Here is an 18213-nt window from a genome sequence, read left to right as displayed (position 1 = left end):
AAAACTGCAATTAGCAGCAATTTCTAATTTTCATGTCACTAAGGAATCTACCTGTTCCACTAGATTATGTAAGGCCTTCTTGAAAAGCATCTTTCTTCTCAGGCCTCCAGTCAAAGACCCTGCTCCGTCTTGAGATCTGACATTGATGTTGTAGGCTCTCACTCAAAGTGCGTTCGAGCCAGCTCATACATGTGATCTTAAATTTCTATCTTGGAAAGACTGCCTTTCTTGTGGCTATAACTTCAGCTAAGAGAGTCTCTGAATTACAGGCCTTCTCTTTCAAACCACCATATATTGTTTTTCATAAGGACAGAGTGGCTTTGCAAACTAATCCTTCTTTCATGCCAAAGGTAGCCACTGAAAGTAATATCAACCAGAATATTCAGTTACCAGTCTTTTTTCCTAATCACTCTAATAAGGGTGAATATCTCCTCCATGCTTTGGATGTGCATAGGCAGTATATATTTTTTTATTTGCACAGGACTAAATCTTTTAGAAAATTTAAACAGTTGTTTGTAGCCTTCTCCTTGAACAGGCATGGCCAAGCAATGTCTAAAGTGACAAACTTCTCTACTTGGAAGTCCATTGATGACATTTGTGATGTGATCACTTGGTCTACTCCTCACACCTTTGTTTTTCATTATAAGCTGGATATGGTTTCCAGAAACACAGCATCCTTTGCTTCCATGGTGCTCAGGCATCTTTCCTTAGGACCTCCCAGGATTTGGTCATAGCTGGGGATTCTGACCCAGTTATGAGGAATAATGAAATGGATCAGTAGTTAAGTACTTACCATAACTTGGTATCTGTGTCATCCTAGTTCATTATTCTTCACTTCCTGCCCACCTTCCCCTTTCCATGTTTCTGGAGGTTCTGGAAAGGCTGAAGGTTTGGCCTACTGATCTTCTACCCCTTGAGGTAAATCTGACAGTATTAAGTAAGTGTAGATATATGGTTATATCTTTCAAAATTCTGTAGCATTTCTTCAGCAAACTCAATCTGAGGGATAGTGTGTACAAAGGGATTATGGGACAGGGAGGAGCTCGAGCCTTGAATATGTGAAGTGCCAAATCGTATCCCACATCAGATCTATGACCCAGTCATGAGGTAATTTCTTTTACACACATCAAATGTGAGAGGGGGCCTGTATAACTGAGCATTCTCATTATTTCATAGAGTAATAGGTTCATAGGTTCATAGGTTTATACTAGGCTATCTGCCCTAGGGCATTTATAAGCCTAGCCAGAGTATGTTTGGCTTTCGCCACCCATTTTAAATGAATTTTGCTATGCCCTTTTTCGAGGTTAGTATACTGTGCCTCTGTCTAACAGTGACACAGAAGTGATACCCGGGGTAAACCTACGATCTCCAATCTACTCATCAAGATTCCTCTTGAAGAGAGTCAATGAGGGACTCTGTCTAACCTGGACTGGGATTTTATTCCAGAGTGAAGGGAGCCTCTGGGTTATGAATCTGTCCCTCCAGCATGTCCTATTTCTTTCAGTGCTAAGGTTCAAGTCTCTCGAGCGTGTAGCTCAATGGGATTTTGATTTTTTGAGGTGCAGCATGTCCCTTAATTCCAGGTTGGACATGGCTTTATATGTCAGGCACAGGTCGCCTCTGAGCAGGCAGTATGCCACTGAGTAGAGCTGGAGTTTCTTTAACCGGGCAGCATATGGCATCTGTTTGAGCCCTTTGATCCTCTTGGTGAGGTACTTTTCTAGATGTGAATCCCTTCATGATTAGGTGGGCTATATAAAATGTTTTTCTAACCACTTTGGCCACGTGGTTGTCAAATGAGAGATTGCTATCAACTTGGGTCCCCAGGTCCCTAATTACTTCTTCTGTACTTAATGGATTACCACCTATGTGGTAATTTGTGGGCACTTTGTTTTTGCCAAAGGGGATGACTATACACTTTTTGGCATTTAGCTTGAGGCCATGGCTCTGGCACCAGTTGTCTGTTTCTATTAGGCCCTTTTGGAGGATGCTTGTGTCGGCTGGAGAGTCAATTATGGCGCCCAGTTTGCAGTCATCTGCAAACATGGTCAGCCACAGTCCTTCTGTGTTGGCCTGTACCTCCGAGAAATATATACCGAACAAGAGAGGTCCCAGGACTGAGCCTTGTGGGACGCCACTTGTAACTGGTTTGGAGTCTGACATGGCTCCAGCAATTCTAACCATATGGGTTCTGTCCTTGAGCCAGTTTGCAACCCATCTAGTGACATAGGGGTTTATATTTAAGCTGGTGAGCTTATCTATAATGCCCGAGTGGGGTATTGTATCGAAGGTTTTGCGAGGTCCAGGTAGGCTGTGTGGACCACCTTCCCTTCGTCAATGGCCTTGGTGACTGTTTCAAAGAAGTCAACCAGGTTTAAGAGGCAGGATCTGCCCTTAACAAAGCCGAACTGGGTAGGATCCAGTGTCTGTAGGTCCCCAATATCTTTATTTATGAGGTCCATGATGATCCTTTCCATAGCTTTGCAGACCAAGCTAGACAGGCTTATGGGGCAATAGTTTCCAGGGTCCGTTGAGGCACCACCTTTGTGGAGAGGGACCACTGTTGCTGTACGCCACTCTTTGGGTACATATCCTATAGTAAGGCTGAGATTGAACAGTAGTTTTATGTTTGGGTTTAGCTCTTCTTGGAGTTCATGTAGGACGCAGCCCGGGACACCGTCTGGTACCATTGATGCTGTGTTTTTTTGCTTTGGAGAGGGCAGCTCTTACCTGAGCATCTGAGATGTCAGGGGGGCAGCACTCTGCTGGGATAGATATTTGCCCTTTTGGTGGGGAGGGGGGTGAGAAGTTTGCGCTGAACCTGTCAGCTAGGATGTTGGCAATGTCTGTGGGTTCGGTGTATTTTTTATCATTTTGGTCTAATTCTGAGCATATCTGGGAATTCCCACCCAGGTTCCTAACATAACTAAAGAAAGAATTGTGATTATCCTTAGTGTCCTGTGCAATCTTTCTCTTGAAGCTAGCCTTAGACGATTTTATGAGTGCCCTTAGTTTTTTGCTAATACTGATCAGAGATGCCTTCCCTTTTTGGGATTTTGCTCTATCATGTAGTAGCTTCCTCCTTCTGTTGTATAGTTTGTTTATGGCTGGGGTCCACCAGACAGGACATCTGCCTTTGGAGGATTGGGTCTTGGTTTTATTTGGGATTGCATGATCCATGCATTCCTGAAGATGTTCATAGAATGCATTTACAAAGGATTCTGCGGTCTGGCCCGTATTTTCCACAGGCCAGGGGGCTTTGAAGGATTTCACCTCGGTTTTGAGGAGTGTGAAATTTGCTTTAGAGAAGTTTTTCACTGTGGTTTTCTGGGCAGGGGACTGGTTTCTGAACTGTAGCCTGCTGAGGAGTAAGGGAGATTATCTATCATTTAATATTTTGTAAATGAGTATATTAAACAATTAAGTAGTTCTAGCTATGACTTATTCAGACAACAATGAGTGCATGAAACATGCTTCCTTATTTTACAGTACAAGACATTTAGAAGATGTTTTATATAGCCGAGTCCAGGACATAAATAAATATATATATATATATATATATATATATATATGTTTTACTATCAAAATGTTGAAATTCATTTGGTCTAATGTTCATATGATCGATCCATATGGTCGGCACATAAATATTAAGTAGTTCATTTGGTCGACAAGAAGTGCATGCAAATTACTTGCTGACATTATGTTGCAAAAAGGTTAAGGATTTTCCCTTGCCTGCACTGCTGTGCAATCTTGGAGTTGTAACATATAAGTAGCAGGGTGTGTGTGTGGGGGTGCAGGGGAGCACAGCCCCCCTGCAAAAACTCGAGTGTTAGTTTGCAGGCATTTTTCGACCATTTAAATTTAAACATTTTTTTTCTGTATTTTGAACATTCGGTGTAATCACTTTCGACGTTATGAATGTCAACCATATGAATATCAATATTTTGATAGTGAACCACAACCATATGAATATCAATATTTTGATAGTGAACCTATATATATATATATATATATATATATATATATATATATATATATATATATATATATATATATGCATATATATATATATATATATATATATATATATAAACACACACAATAGTGCATATAAATTACTGTGTGTGTGTATATATATATATATATATATATATATATATATATATATATACACACATATATATAATATATATAGTTTGCATCTATAAGTGTATAAAAATATACACTTTTTTATGTGTATGTATACACACACACACACACTCACACACACACACACACACACACACACACACACACACACACATATATTTATGATATATATGTGTGATTATAGCATGAATGTCTGAAATGTCACAACCCAATGTCAAAACAAAAAGTTTGACAGAAGCATTTCAAGCATCCATATTACTAAACACTCAAAATTTCAAGTATGTAAAAGATCCCAAAAGGAAAACAATTTTCTTTTACAATCTCTAAACCATAACTATATGGCAAAATATATACCTAAGTTATCTGAAGAGTAGTAATATTTCAGAAAGGGTGTTTCTCTGGTAAGGCATGGGGTTAGGGTTAGCATTATGCATGCCATCAGGGTTAAGGTTAGTGTTAGGGGCAGTAATGGGGCTAGGGTTAGCATTATGGGCAAGTGCAGGGTTAGGGTTTGCATTACAGGCAGTGGCAGGTTTAGGGTTAACTTTGGAACAGTAGCAGGGCTAGGGTTAACATTAGGGTAGTGGCAAGGTCAGGGTTAGCATTAGGAGCAGTGTCATGTTTAAGGTTACCATTGGGGCAGTAGCGGGGTTACGGTTAGCGTTAGGTGCAGTAGTAGGGTTAGGTTAGTGTTGGGCAGTATCAGGGTTAGGGTTACTATTCGGGGCAGTGGCAGCATTAGGGCTAGAATTAGGGGCAGCAGTAGGGTTAGGGTTAGCATTAGGGGCAATGGCTGGTGAGGATTAGCGTTAGGGGCAGTAGGAGGATGAGGGTTAGATTTAGAGGCAGTGGCAGTGTTAGGGCTAGCATTGGGGGCAGCTGCAGTGTGAGAGTTAGCATTAGGGGAGTGGCAGGGTTAGCGCTACAAGCAGTGGCAGGGTTAGGGTTAGTATTAAGGGCAGCAGCAGGGTGAGGGTTAGCTTTATGGGCTGTGGCAGACTTACGGCTAGTGTTAGGAGCAGTAGTAGGGTTAGGGTTAGCATTAGGGGTGGTAGCAGGGTTAGGGCTAGCATTAGGCTCAGTGGCAGTGTTAGGGTTAGTGTTAGGGGCAGTAGCAGGGTGAGGGTTAGCTTTAGGGGCTGTGACATTATTAGGGCTACAATTTGGAGCAGTGGCAGGGTGAGAGTTAGCGTTAGGGGACGTGGCAGAGTGAGCGTTAGGGCAGTGGCAGGGTTAGGGTTAGCAATAGGTCAGTGGCAGGGTTAGGGTTAGCATTAGGGGTAGTAGCAGGATTAGGTTTAGCGTTAGGAGCAGTGGTAGGGTTAGGGTTAGCATTAGGGGCAGTAGCAGGGTGATGGTTAGCTTTAGGGGCAGTGGCAGGGTTAGTGTTTGGAGCAGTGGCAGAGTGAGTGCTAGTGTTAGGGGTAGTAGCAGGGTTAGGGGTAGCATTAGGGGCAGCGGCAGCTTTAGGGTTAGCATTAGGGGCAGTAGCAGGGTGAGGGTTAGCTTTAAGGGCAGCAGCAGTGTTAGGGCTAGTGTTAGGGGCAGTGGCAGTGTGAGAGTTAGTGTTAGGAGTAGTGACAGGGTTAGGATTAGAATTAGGGGTATTAGTAGGGTGGGGGTTAGCATTAGGGGCAGTGGTAGGGTTAGGGTTAGCTTTAGGGGCAGCAGCAGTATTAGGGGTAGTGTTAGGGGCAGTGGCAGTGTGTGAGTTAGTGTTAGGAGTAGTGGCAGAGTTAGGGTTAGCGTTAGGGGCAGAGGCAGTGTAACAGTTACCATTAGGGGCAGTGGCAGGGATAAGGTTAGCATGCATTAATAATGCAGGGGAATTTTAACCTATTTTCTGCTACCATTCATAATAATAATACCTCAGTTTCAGATTACTTACTGCATCATTTCATACTAAATTCATGTAGTTATTTACATCATTTCAATAAACGGAGTAATATACACATATAAAAACAGTGCCATAAAACAACTTTTGATCAGAATAACTGTATTCATTTCTGAAATGGAAGTGTGGCTTACAGCATAAAATACTAAAATATTCTAGTTTCACCATTTTAAAATTATTTCCAACTCAATACTAAAATTACAAAGAAAAGGTTTCAATGTGTGAGTATAACTAGGTCTATGCCAACAGCAGGTTATCTAGGAACTTCTATCTTACTACCTTCACCCAGTAGTAGCAATGGCCTAATATATTACATAAGGCAGTTTTGCAGCTTGCTGAAGAACTAATTGATCTTAGATTAAGTGATAAATGGTTCCAAGTTGTAATAACAAACAAACAAATACATAGAGGTGTATGAAGGGTGTTGTATTTTAAATTCTGTTGATCAACAGTAAGAAGTACTACCTGATTTGTGGTGTCATATAAATGTTTATTAAACTACATATCCATATAATATATATATATATATATATATATATATATATATATATATTCATATTCATTTATGATATGTGTCATGCATCCATCGAGTGCTGTCAGCTCATCTGACTCGTAAAGGAATGTTGTAAACAGCTACCCCCATCTGCAGGGTTCATCAGGCAAGTAGGGAAAGGAGGTAGATCCATCAGCGGGGTTCATCAAACAAGTAGGGAACAGAAGTAGATTCATCTGCAGGGTTTGTCAAACAAGTAGGGAATGGAGGTACATCTATCCGCCGGGTTCATCAAACAAGTAGGGAATGGAGTAGCTCCATCTGCAGGGTATATCAGACAAGTAGGGAACAGAGACAGATCAATCCGCAGGGTTCATCAGATAAGTGGGGGATAGAGACAGATCGATCCACAGGGTTCATCAGACAAGTGGGGGACAAAGGCAGATCAATCCACAGGGTTCATCAGACAAGTGGGGGACAGAGGCAGATCGAGTCACAGGGTTCTTCAGACAAGTGGGGAACAGAGGCAGTTCGATCCATGGGGTTCATCAGACAAGTGTGGAACAGAGGCAGATTGATTCACAGGGTTCATCAAACACATAGGGAATGGGGGTAGATTGCTGGGGTTTTCTTTTGGCTAATTTTTTTCAGACTTAACCATCTTGTGTAAGAGGATTAAGCATCACCTGAAAAGCCTGCAGTAAATGCTCTGCAATTTGCATACAGAATCTTACATCACAAAGTCCTCAAATATGATTTATACCAAGTCTTTAGAAATGTCCAACTCATCAAATTGAGTACCTACAAAGGTTGGCATAGTATTCACTAACTGATTTAATCAAGCCTTTTAAAACAGGAGTCAACTCTTCATGTCTTGAGAAACAGTACAAAACACAGCATATCAAAGTTTATTTTGAAATCAGCATTACAATAGTCAAGCAGCTAAGCTTTCACCTGTTTTCCTTTAGTTCATTTTATACAGTTATGTATGACACACATACACATGTACAAATGCATACACACACACACACACACACACACACACACACACACACACACACACAGACACACACACACACTCTCATATATATATAGTTATGCATAAGGTTGGACGATATGAAACCTGCCAAGCCAAACCTGTTACAGTCCCATCAAGTTTGCAACTCATCTGGACCTTAAATTACTGAGCTTGACTCACCAATACTAAATAAGAAAATTACTGAGAAGCAGAAACAACTGTTTATATGGAGATTTCTTATGCTCACCACCTCATTTATATATCTTAATTCCATGATCATACAACCTGAGGAAAATGCGCAACCAACATGCATTGAGTTAAAACTGGCAGCAAAATACAAACTGAACTGACGTTGATTCCTACTACAGTTACTTATACTAACTCCATGATCCCAATGCTATGAAATCTAAACCAAAGTAGGAATCCCATATCATAGGTTCATAGGTTCATACTAGGCTATCTGCCCTAGGGCATTTATAAGCCTAGCCAGAGTGTGTTTGGCTTTCGCCACCCATTTTAAATGAATTTTGCTATGCCCTTTTTCGAGGTTAGTATACTGTGCCTCTGTCTAAAAGTGACACAGAAGTGATACCCGGGGTAAACCTATGATCTCCCATCCACTCATCAAGATTCCTCTTGAAGAGAGTCAATGAAGGACTCTGCCTAACCTGGACTGGGATTTTATTCCAGAGTGAAGGGAGCCTCTGGGTTATGAATCTGTCCCTCCAGTATGTCCTATTTATTTCAATGCTGAGGTTCAAGTCTCTCGAGAACATAGCTCGATGGGATTTGGATTTTCTGAGGTGCAGCATGTCCATTAATTCTGGGTTGGACATGGCTTTATACATCAGGCACAGATCGCCTCTGAGCAGGTGTATGCCACTGAGTAGAGCTGGAGTTTCTTTAACCGGGCAGCATATGGCATCTGTTTGAGCCCTTTGATCCTCTTGGTGAGGTACTTTTGGGGTCTTTCCAGTTGCTGCAGGTGTCTGGTAAGTTAGATCCCAAAAGGGGCATTGTACTCAATTATGGGCCTGATGAGGGATGAGTAAAGAGGCACGATGACCTCCCCTGATCTAGATGTGAATCCCTTCATGATTAGGTGGGCTATATAAAATGTTTTTCTAACCCCTTTGGCCACGTGGTTTTCAAATGAGAGATTGCTATCAACTTGGGTCCCCAGGACCCTAATTACTTCTTCCGTACTTAATGGATTACCACCTATGTGGTAATTTGTGGGCACTTTTTTTTTGCCAAAGGGGATGACTATACACTTTTTGGTGTTTAGCTTGAGGCCATGGATCTGGCACCAGCTGTCTGTTTCTATGAGGCCCTTTTGTAGGATGCTTGTGTCAGCTGGAGAGTCGATTATGGCGCCTAGTTTGCAGTCTTCTGCGAACTTGGTCAGCCACAGTCTTTCCGTGTTGGCCTGTACCTCCGAGAAATATATACCGAACAAGGGAGGTCCCAGGACTGAGCCTTGTGGGATGCCACTTGTAACTGGTTTGGAGTCTGACATGGCTCTGGCAATTCTAACCATGTGGGTTCTGTCCTTGAGCCAGTTTGCAACCCATCTAGTGACATAGGGGTTTATATTTAAGCTGGTGAGCTTATCTATAATGCCCGAGTGGGGTATTGTATCGATGGCTTTTGCGAGGTCCAGGTAGGCTGTGTGGACCACCTTCCCCTTGTCAATGAACTTGGTGACTGTTTCAAAGAAATCGACCAGGTTTAAGAGGCAGGATCTGCCCTTAACAAAGCCGAACTGGGTAGGATCCATTGTCTGTAGGTCCCCAATATCTTTATTTATGAGGTCCATGATGATCCTTTCCATAGCTTTGCAGACCAAGCTCATCAGGCTTATGGGGCAATAGTTTCCAGGATCTGTTGAGGCACCACCTTTGTGGAGAAGGACCACTGTTGCTGTACGCCACTCTTTGGGTACATATCCTGTAGTAAGGCTGAGATTGAACAGTAGTTTTATGTTTGGGTTTAGCTCTTCTTGGAGTTCATGTAGGATGCAGCCCGGGACACCGTCTGGTCCCATTGATGCTGTGTTTTTTGCTTTGGAGAGGGCGGCTCTTACCTGAGCATCTGAGATGTCAGGGGGGCAGCACTCTGCTGGGATAGATATTTGCCCTTTTGGTGGGGAGGGTGGGAGAAGTTTACGCTGAACCTGTCAGCTAGGATGTTGGCAATGTCTGTGGGTTCGGAGTATTTTTTGTCATTTTGGACTAATTCTGAGCATATCTGGGAATTCCCACCCAGGTTCCTAACATAACTAAAGAAAGCCTTGTGATTATCCTTAGTGTCCTGTGCAATTTTTCTCTCGAAGCTGGCCTTAGACGATTTTATGAGTGCCCGTAGTTTTTTGCTAATACTGATCAGAGATGCCTTTCCTTTTTGGGATTTTGGTCTATCATGTAGTAGCTTCCTCCTTCTATTGTATAGTTTGTTTATGGCTGGGATCCACCAGACAGGACGCCTGCCTTTGGAAGATTGGGTCTTGGTTTTATTTGGCATTGCATGATCCATGCATTCCTGAAGGTGTTCATAGAATGCTTTTATAAAGGATTCTGCGGTCTGGGCCGTATTTTCCACAGGCCCGTGGGTTTTGAAGAATTCCATCTCGGTTTTGAGGAGTGTGAAATTTGCTTTAGAGAAGTTTTTCACAGTGGTTTTCTGGGAAGGGGGTGGGGTCAGGATGTGAATATTCAGTGAGATTAGTTTATGGTCTGATCTTACCAGTGAGGGATACACTTCTGGTCTGGAGCATAGAGCCCCCATGTTGGTGATGATCAGGTCCAGTATGTTGTCCCCTCTTGTGGGAGTGGTAACAAGTTGTTCCATACCATTTGAGTTTATAAATTCTAGGAACCTTTGGGCTAGGATGTTGGAACTAGAGTAATGCTCCCAGTCTATGTTTGGGTAGTTGAAGCCGCCCAATATAATGGTGTTTGGAGAGACTTTCATATTTTCCAGTGTTCTCAGGAAGGCTGAGTGGGGTTCCTGGGTTTGGGAGGGTGGTCTGTAGCATGCTATAAACTGGAAGGCAGTTTTACCCACTTTTAGTTGCACATGGATAGTGTCTGATGCTTCGCGCTGTGCCACCAACCTAGAGGTGTGGGTATCTTTGACGAATATTGATTCTCCCCCTCCTTTTGTGGTTCGGTCCAAGTTTTGGGGCCAAAAAGCATGGTATGAGGTATAACCTGGTAGTGCTGGGGTGCTCTCGGGAGCCTTGAACCAGGTTTCTGTTACTGCACAGATATCGATGTTCTCCATGCTAAGGAGAGTTTCGAGTGCATGCATCTTGAGGTTTAGACTTCTGGCGTTGAGTAGCATTACTCTTAGTTTCTTATCCCTTGTGATACCTATAGAGGTGTGTTTGTCTCTTGAGCCTTGCCTAAAAAAAGGTACTATGGGGGTGGCAAGAGCCTTTGCCAATATCCGAAAGCCCAGGGGTGACAGGTGCAAGCCATCCCTAGCGAAGCATCGTGGCTTGTCGAGCATGTCATCCCAGGCTGACAGGCATTGAATCCCCTTTGAATGACACCAATACTTAAGCCAATTGTTGAAATTGATCATCTTGTCTTCATATTGTGGCATCATTCTTGGTGAGGGTAAGATGCTACTCAAGGTCAGGGTCATACCGGCCTGGGCTACATGCTCAGAGAGCTCCTCTATGTCTCTTTTCATGTAGTCCAGGGAGGTATGTCTCAGATCATTCACACCAGCATGGACAATGACTGAGTCATATTTGTACTTGCCTTGGAGTGACCTGAGTGCTTGTGTTATGTGGCGGATCATACCATTCAATACAGTTATATCTACATTTCTTTAGATAGCTACTTGACAATTAACTAGCTAAGATATTAAACAGGCAACACAAAGCACAGTCAGCATCCGGCTTTAAGTTATCTCCTACATGTGTGCACGCACGCGTGCATGGACACACACACACACACACACACACACACACACACACACACACACACACACACACACACACACACACACACCAACAATTGCAGGAAGTACACTTAGCATTTACATTTTCAAGAATAGTTTTTGATTCTACCTTAAGAGTACCACTTTATAGGTGGATCTTCTCTGTCTATTAAATGTTTATTAAATCTCTCTAAAAATATGTTGTAGCAGATGTTTTTCCTTGAAGATGAAGAAAAGTATGATAAAGGTTACTTGGAATTAAGTCTTCTAGGATACTTCAACAAATGAATAAAATCAAAAAGTATATCTATACGTGCATGCAATTATCTGTGCACAGAGACATAGGTCTCTCATTTTTTTCCTGCTTTTCAAGGCTAGCATTTTCTGAGATTCTGTAGAGTAAAATGCCCATGGCCTCTCTACATACAAATAACTAGCTCGTACTCTACACTATTTAAATAAGTATCAGGAAAGCTTATTCTCTTACTATCTAAACATAATTTCCTGATTTCCACTATGTGACAATGAAAATGAAATTATAATAGTTAAAAGCTCACAGAAGACATACGTGCAACAGTTTGTAGGCATTCTTACCTTTTCACCTTTGTTTCCTTTCAAACCTCGAAGGCCGCTGGCACCCTGAGAAGACAATGTGAAATAATGATGTCAAAAAAATTTATGAAAAAGAATGTTTAAGGGCAATTATTTATTTGGAAGCTCCCTGGCCCTTCACATAAAGCATTCATTTTATTTCCTTCCCTCATTTTATTTATTGGTTAGAAAAAAATCATAGTTCATATGTTGACATCAGACAAAGAAATATGGTCACTAGCAGCTTAAAGTCACTGATCCATAATGGGGGCTGCAACCTGCCTTCTGTCATATTCAGGAAGGGGTCCCTATCACTTGTGTAAGAATAACAACCAGATACCTTTGCAACCTCCCTCCTTCCTTCATATTCAGACAGGGGTCCCCATCAGTTGTGTAGAATAACAGTGACACACCTTAGCAAACTCCTTCCTTTAAGGGAGGGGTCCCCATTACATATGTTACACCATAACTTCAGAGGGCAAAAAACTTAGATGCTGGTAAATGAACAAGGTCTTTGTTAATAACAAAGTACAAGACAGAACACTTCCAGACTGTCCCACTGTTATAATTCTAGCAAATTTCTTCTCTTCTCTCAAAATACATTACAAAAGAAAAGCATGCTGAGTCAATTATTTATTTAGAAACAGGGATAAAAATTAAAAGAAAGGGATTCAGCGTTATGCTTTTTCCACTAGGTGATGCTACCATCTTCATGGAAAAATATGTAGAAGAGTCTAGGCTGAGGGCACAGAAGCTGTTATGGGAGCATTATATATACAATGTAGTCAGCATAAAATGTCATCTGCACAAAATGATCTAATTTTTGTTTTCTGTAAGGCAATGCTCCCTCCTTTCCCTCATGTAGGAGTCTTCAACCCTTGTACTCTTTTTGCTAATATAATCAATATCAGTGTCGCTAGAGTTTCACCCCTCGTGTTCAGACAGACATCCACCCATAGCTGTCATTGGAATAATGCCTAACTCCCTGTGCAGATTCTTGCAAGCAAACTTCTAAACCTCTACAAATTAACTTCCTTTTAGACTTTAAAAACAAACTCTGCAAAGTGTACAAATAAAGCTTGTTATTTACGACCCACTTTCTGTGCTTCATTATATACATGTTTGACGTTCACATGTCTTACAGATGCTGTAATAACCTGGCACTGTTTTTTTTTTTGATACATGTAATTTAAGTATGTTCTCTACAAGGTTAGTGGTGATGTACTTTCAAACAGTTTCATAAAATATAAAGGTCACGCATTTCTGGGGTCACAGTTATAGTCATTATGCATTTTCATTTTGCAACATTGCTGTCTTGCACAAGCCAGTGCATTTCTTTCTGCCGGTCCCAAGCCTGGATAAATGGGGAGGGTTGCGTCAGGAAGGGCATCTGGCATAAAACCTCTGCCAAAAATTACTGATGCGGAGAAGTTTTCATAATTACATACCGGATCGGTCAAGGCCTGGGTTAACAACGTCTGCCACCAGTACTGTTAGCCAACAGGGTGCTGGCGGTAATTGGGCTACTGTTGGACGAAGAAAAAGAGGAGGGGGAAGGCATGCCTGAAGGCAGGAAGAGAGGAGGAAGGTTAGGAGTGCAGTACTGAGGGTAGGAACTTTGAATGTTGGCAGTATGACTGGTATAGGGAGAGAGCTAGCTGATATGATGGAGAGAAGGAAGGTTGATATATTGTGCGTGCAAGAGACCAGATGGAAGGGAAGTAAGGCCAAGTGTATAGGAGGTGGGTTCAAATTGTTCTATCATGGTGTGGATGGCAGAAGAAATGGGGTAGGGGTTATCCTAATGGAACAGTATGCCAAGAGTGTTTTGGAGGTGAAGAGAGTGTGAATGGCAGAAGAAATGGGGTAGGGGTTAACCTAATGGAACAGTATGCCAAGAGTGTTTTGGAGGTGAAGAGAGTGCCTGACAGAGTGATGTTTATGAAGCTTGAAATTGATGGTGTAATGATGAATGTTGTTAGTGCATATGCTCCACAAGTTGGGTGTGCGATGGATGAGAAAGAAAAATTTTGGAGTGAGTTGGATGAAGTGGTGGTGAGTGTACCCAAGGGTGAGAGACTAGTGATTGGAGCGGACTTCAATGGGCCTGTTGGTGAAGTGAACAGAGGGGATGAGGAAGTGATGGGTAGGTATGGTGTTAAGGAGAGGAATGCAGAAGGTCAGATGATTGTGGATTTTGCGAAAAGGATTGACATGGCTGTGGTGACTACCTATTTTAAGAAGAGGGAGGAGCATAGGGTGACGTACAAGAATGGAGGAAGATGCACACAGGTGGATTATATCCTATGTAGGAGGGCCAGTCTGAAGGAGATTGGAGATTGTAAAGTGGTGACTGGGGAAAGTGTAGTTAAGCTGCATAGAATGGTGGTCTGCAGGATGATGTTGGTGATCAAGAAGGGGAGGAGGAGTGTGAAAGCAGTGCCAAGGATTAAATGGTGGAAGTTAAAAAAGGATGATTGTGAGGTGGAGTTCAGGGAAGAGTTAAGACAGGCACTGGGAGGCAATGAAGAGTTACTGAATAGCTGGGTAACTACAGCAGAGCTAGTAAGGGAGACTGCTAGGTAGGTGCTTGGTGTGACATCTGGACAGAGGAGGGAGGACAAGGAGACATGGTGGTGGAATGAGGAAGTACAGGAGAATATACAGAGGAAGAGGCTGGCGAAGAAGAAGTGGGATTGTCAAAGAGATGAAGAAAGTAGACATGAGTATAAGGAGATGAGGCACATGGCAAAGAGAGAGGTGGTGAAGGCTAAGGATAAGGCATATAGAGAGTTGTATGAGAGATTGGACACTAAAGAGGGAGAAAAGGACCTGTACCAATTGGCTAGACAGAGGGACAGAGCTGGGAAATATGTGCAGCAGGTAAGGGTGATAAAGGACAGTAAGGGAAATGTACTCACAAGTGAGGAGAGTGTGTTGAGTAGATGGAAAGAGTACTTTGAAGGGCTGATGAATGAAGAGAATGAGAGAGAGAAGGTTAGATGATGTGGGGATAGTGAATCAGGAAGTGAAGCAGATTAGCAAGGAGGAAGTAAGGACAGCTATAAAGAGGATGAAGAATGGAAAGGCTGTTGGTCCAGATGACATAACAGTGGAAGCATGGAGGTGCTTAGGAGAAATGGCAGTGGAATTTTTAACCAGATTGTTTAATGACATTTTAGAAAATCAGAGGATGCCTGAGGAGTGGAGAAAAAGTGTTTTGGTACCTATCTTTAAGAGTAAGGGTGATGTGCAGAGCTGCAGTAATTACAGAGGGATAAAATTGATCAGTCACAGCTTGAAGTTATGGGAAAGAGTAGTGAAAGCTAGGTTAAGAAGGGAGGTGATGATTAGTGATCAGCAGTATGGTTTCATGCCAGGAAAGAGCACTACAGATGCAATATTTGCTCTGAGAGTGTTGTTGGAGAAATACAGAGAAGGTCAGAAGGAGTTGCATTGTGTCTTTGTGGACTTAGAGAAAGCATATGACAGGGTGCCTAGAGAGGAGTTGTGGTACTGTATGAGGAAGTCGGGAGTGGCAGTGAAGTATGTAAGAGTGGTACAGGAAATGTACGAAGGTAGTGTGACATTGGTGAGGACTGCGGTGTGAGTGACAGATACGTTTAAGGTGGAGGTGGGATTACATCAAGGATCAGCTCTGAGCCCTTTCTTATTTGCAGTGGTGAGGGACAGGTTGACAGATGAGATTAGACAGGAGGCCCCATGGACTATGATGTTTGCAGATGACATTGTGATATGTAGTGAGAGTAGGGACCAGGTTGAGGAGACCCTGGAGAGGTGGAGATATGCTTTACAGGGGAGGGGAATGAAGGTCAGCAGAGCTAAAACAGAATATATGTGTGTAAATGAGAGGGAGGGTAGAGGAATGGTGAGGATGCAGGGAGTAGAGGTGATAAAGGTGGATGAGTTTAAGTACTTGGGATCAACAGTTCAGAGTAATGGTGAGTGTGGAAGATAGGTGAAGAAGAGAGCACAGGCAGGGTGGAATGGGTGGAGAAGAGTGTCAGGAGTGATTTGTGATAGACAGGTACCAATAAGAGTGAAAGGGAAGGTCTACAAGAGGGTAGTGAGACCAGCTATGTTATATGGGTTGGAGACGGTAGCATTGTCGAAAAGGCAGGAGTCAGAGCTGGATGTGGCAGAGTTAAAGATGTTAAGATTTGCACTGGGTGTGACTAGGATGGACAGGATTAGGAATCAGTATATTAGAGGGTCAGCTCAGGTTGAACAGTTTGGAGACAAAGCAAGAGAGGTGAGATTGTGTTGGTTTGGACATGTGCTGAGGAGTGATGCTAGGTATATTGGGAAAAGGATGCTAAGGATGGAGCTGCCAGGTAAGAGGAAAAGAGGAAGGCCTAAGATGAGGTTTATGGATGTGGTGAGAGAGGGCATGCAGGCGGTTGGTGTGAAAGAGCATGATGCAGAGGACAGGAAGAAATGGAAACAGATGATCCGCTGTGGCGACCCCTAACGGGAACAGCCAAAAGAAGATGATGATGAACATTGCTGTCAGTCTGCAAAAATGTGGTTCATGAATGCATTTGCATACTACTCTAATTCGTCCGTAACTGGTATAATATATATTCTGAAGGACTCAAATGAAACCGTAGCTGAAAGGTACAACAACCGTCCTCACAGGGAACAGTGCAAGAACATGGCAGTTAGTCTGCACAGGTATTTAAAACCAATTTGCATAAATGCATTACAGTCATTCTTTCGACAAAATCAGTTGACTCGTGTGTCATGTGCAACCCAAAGTTTATTTATCATAAGGAAAGTAAGAGGTCAGGGGAACTGTAAAAGTGGAAGAATGGAAAGTAAAGATCCCCTCCCCACATATTTTAAAAATAGCCAAAACATGTGTAATCTAACAGGATTCAGAATCATGATATGGATTTTTCTCAGAATTCATACCAGCACTATCTAGCCTAGTCAAAAGAACTTAAGACTTCAAATTACAATTTTTTATGCTCAGGAGCCTATGGTAGCCTACAATATTATACTTTTCAATCAGAATTTAGAAGTCAAAGGCTATGAAGTCTCTGAATTCTAACCCTAGCTACCACCCATGTAATTACAATAAATGACTTTTTTGTCAAAATGCTAGCTAAGCTGAGGCTGTACTGAAGACAAAGTAAGAAATCCCCTAAATCCTAAACTCATGCATTTTAATAATCTAAATGGGCTCTGTTTATGATAATATCAGAAAATTCTACCTAATTCCAGAGTTTACAGATGCATGCATTTGTGAGGTTAAGATGTTTTTCATGAATTGATAATCACTGGTTAAAACATGTAATAGTTCACAGAATAACTGATTGTCATTGGTTAGCATATACTCTGGAGGTCAGTAGTGCACATAAGAAGTAATAATTGCTTTTTCCTTTGCTATCATTTTAATGCAGGTCACTATCCATCTAGTACATTTTAAATATTTTAAATGTAATTTTCAAACTGAAGAAAAATTATCAGACATGAAATAGAAGACAAGTGGTTTAAGCTCTAAGAAGAACAAGCCTTTTTTAGAACAGGTTTATTTCTTCACAGGTTAAAACCACATGTTCAACTTTCAGAAAACTGGAATGAAACCAGACATAAAAATCTACATTTTTGCAGTGGGGCAAATCTCCAGTATCCCCCATGTGAGAGGGCTCTGCCTTCATACCCCCTACAAATTATATATACCAAATCCGGGCTCACACTGCAGTGGGGAAAAGGATAAATTCCCTGATCCCTGCTGTACCACAATCTACATACAAATGCTTCAAGTTTTTGGAAATTCGAACATATGGTCTCGACCGTATGAAGTTCACATTTCCAAAACTCAATTATCTGACATAAGTTCATAGATATATACTTGCACAGTTATCATCATAGGCTTTATTTGCTAGACATGTTATTGTAGTAACTATACAGTAATCTTTAATGTTTTTAATGCAAATGCTTAATTTTATTTTATTGCTGTCAGCCATGTGATTTAATTCATCTAGTTATATGATTCCTTCTTTGTATATTTAAATGTATTTTTACTCTACAATATTTGGTCTTCTGAAGAAGTCTTCTTTTATTTAGAAATTTGAAGAAGTCTAGCTTTAT

General features: G+C 41.8%; 1 protein-coding gene across 1 annotated transcript in view; it reads right to left on the bottom strand.

The window, feature by feature from the left end:
* Positions 1-18213, bottom strand: part of COL5A3 (collagen type V alpha 3 chain) — a 1727233-nt gene that overhangs the window by 931812 nt on the left and 777208 nt on the right. Inside the window, exon 27 of the mRNA XM_044084684.1 lies at positions 12100-12144. Within this exon, the coding sequence (XP_043940619.1) occupies positions 12100-12144 (45 nt within the window). The remainder of the gene's footprint in view (positions 1-12099; positions 12145-18213) is intronic.

Source organism: Protopterus annectens, chromosome 9.part0, assembly GCF_019279795.1.
Source record: "Protopterus annectens isolate FY-2018-M chromosome 9.part0, PAN1.0, whole genome shotgun sequence".
Classification (NCBI taxonomy): Eukaryota; Metazoa; Chordata; order Ceratodontiformes; family Protopteridae; genus Protopterus; species Protopterus annectens.
This window is presented reverse-complemented; position numbering and strand designations above follow the sequence as displayed.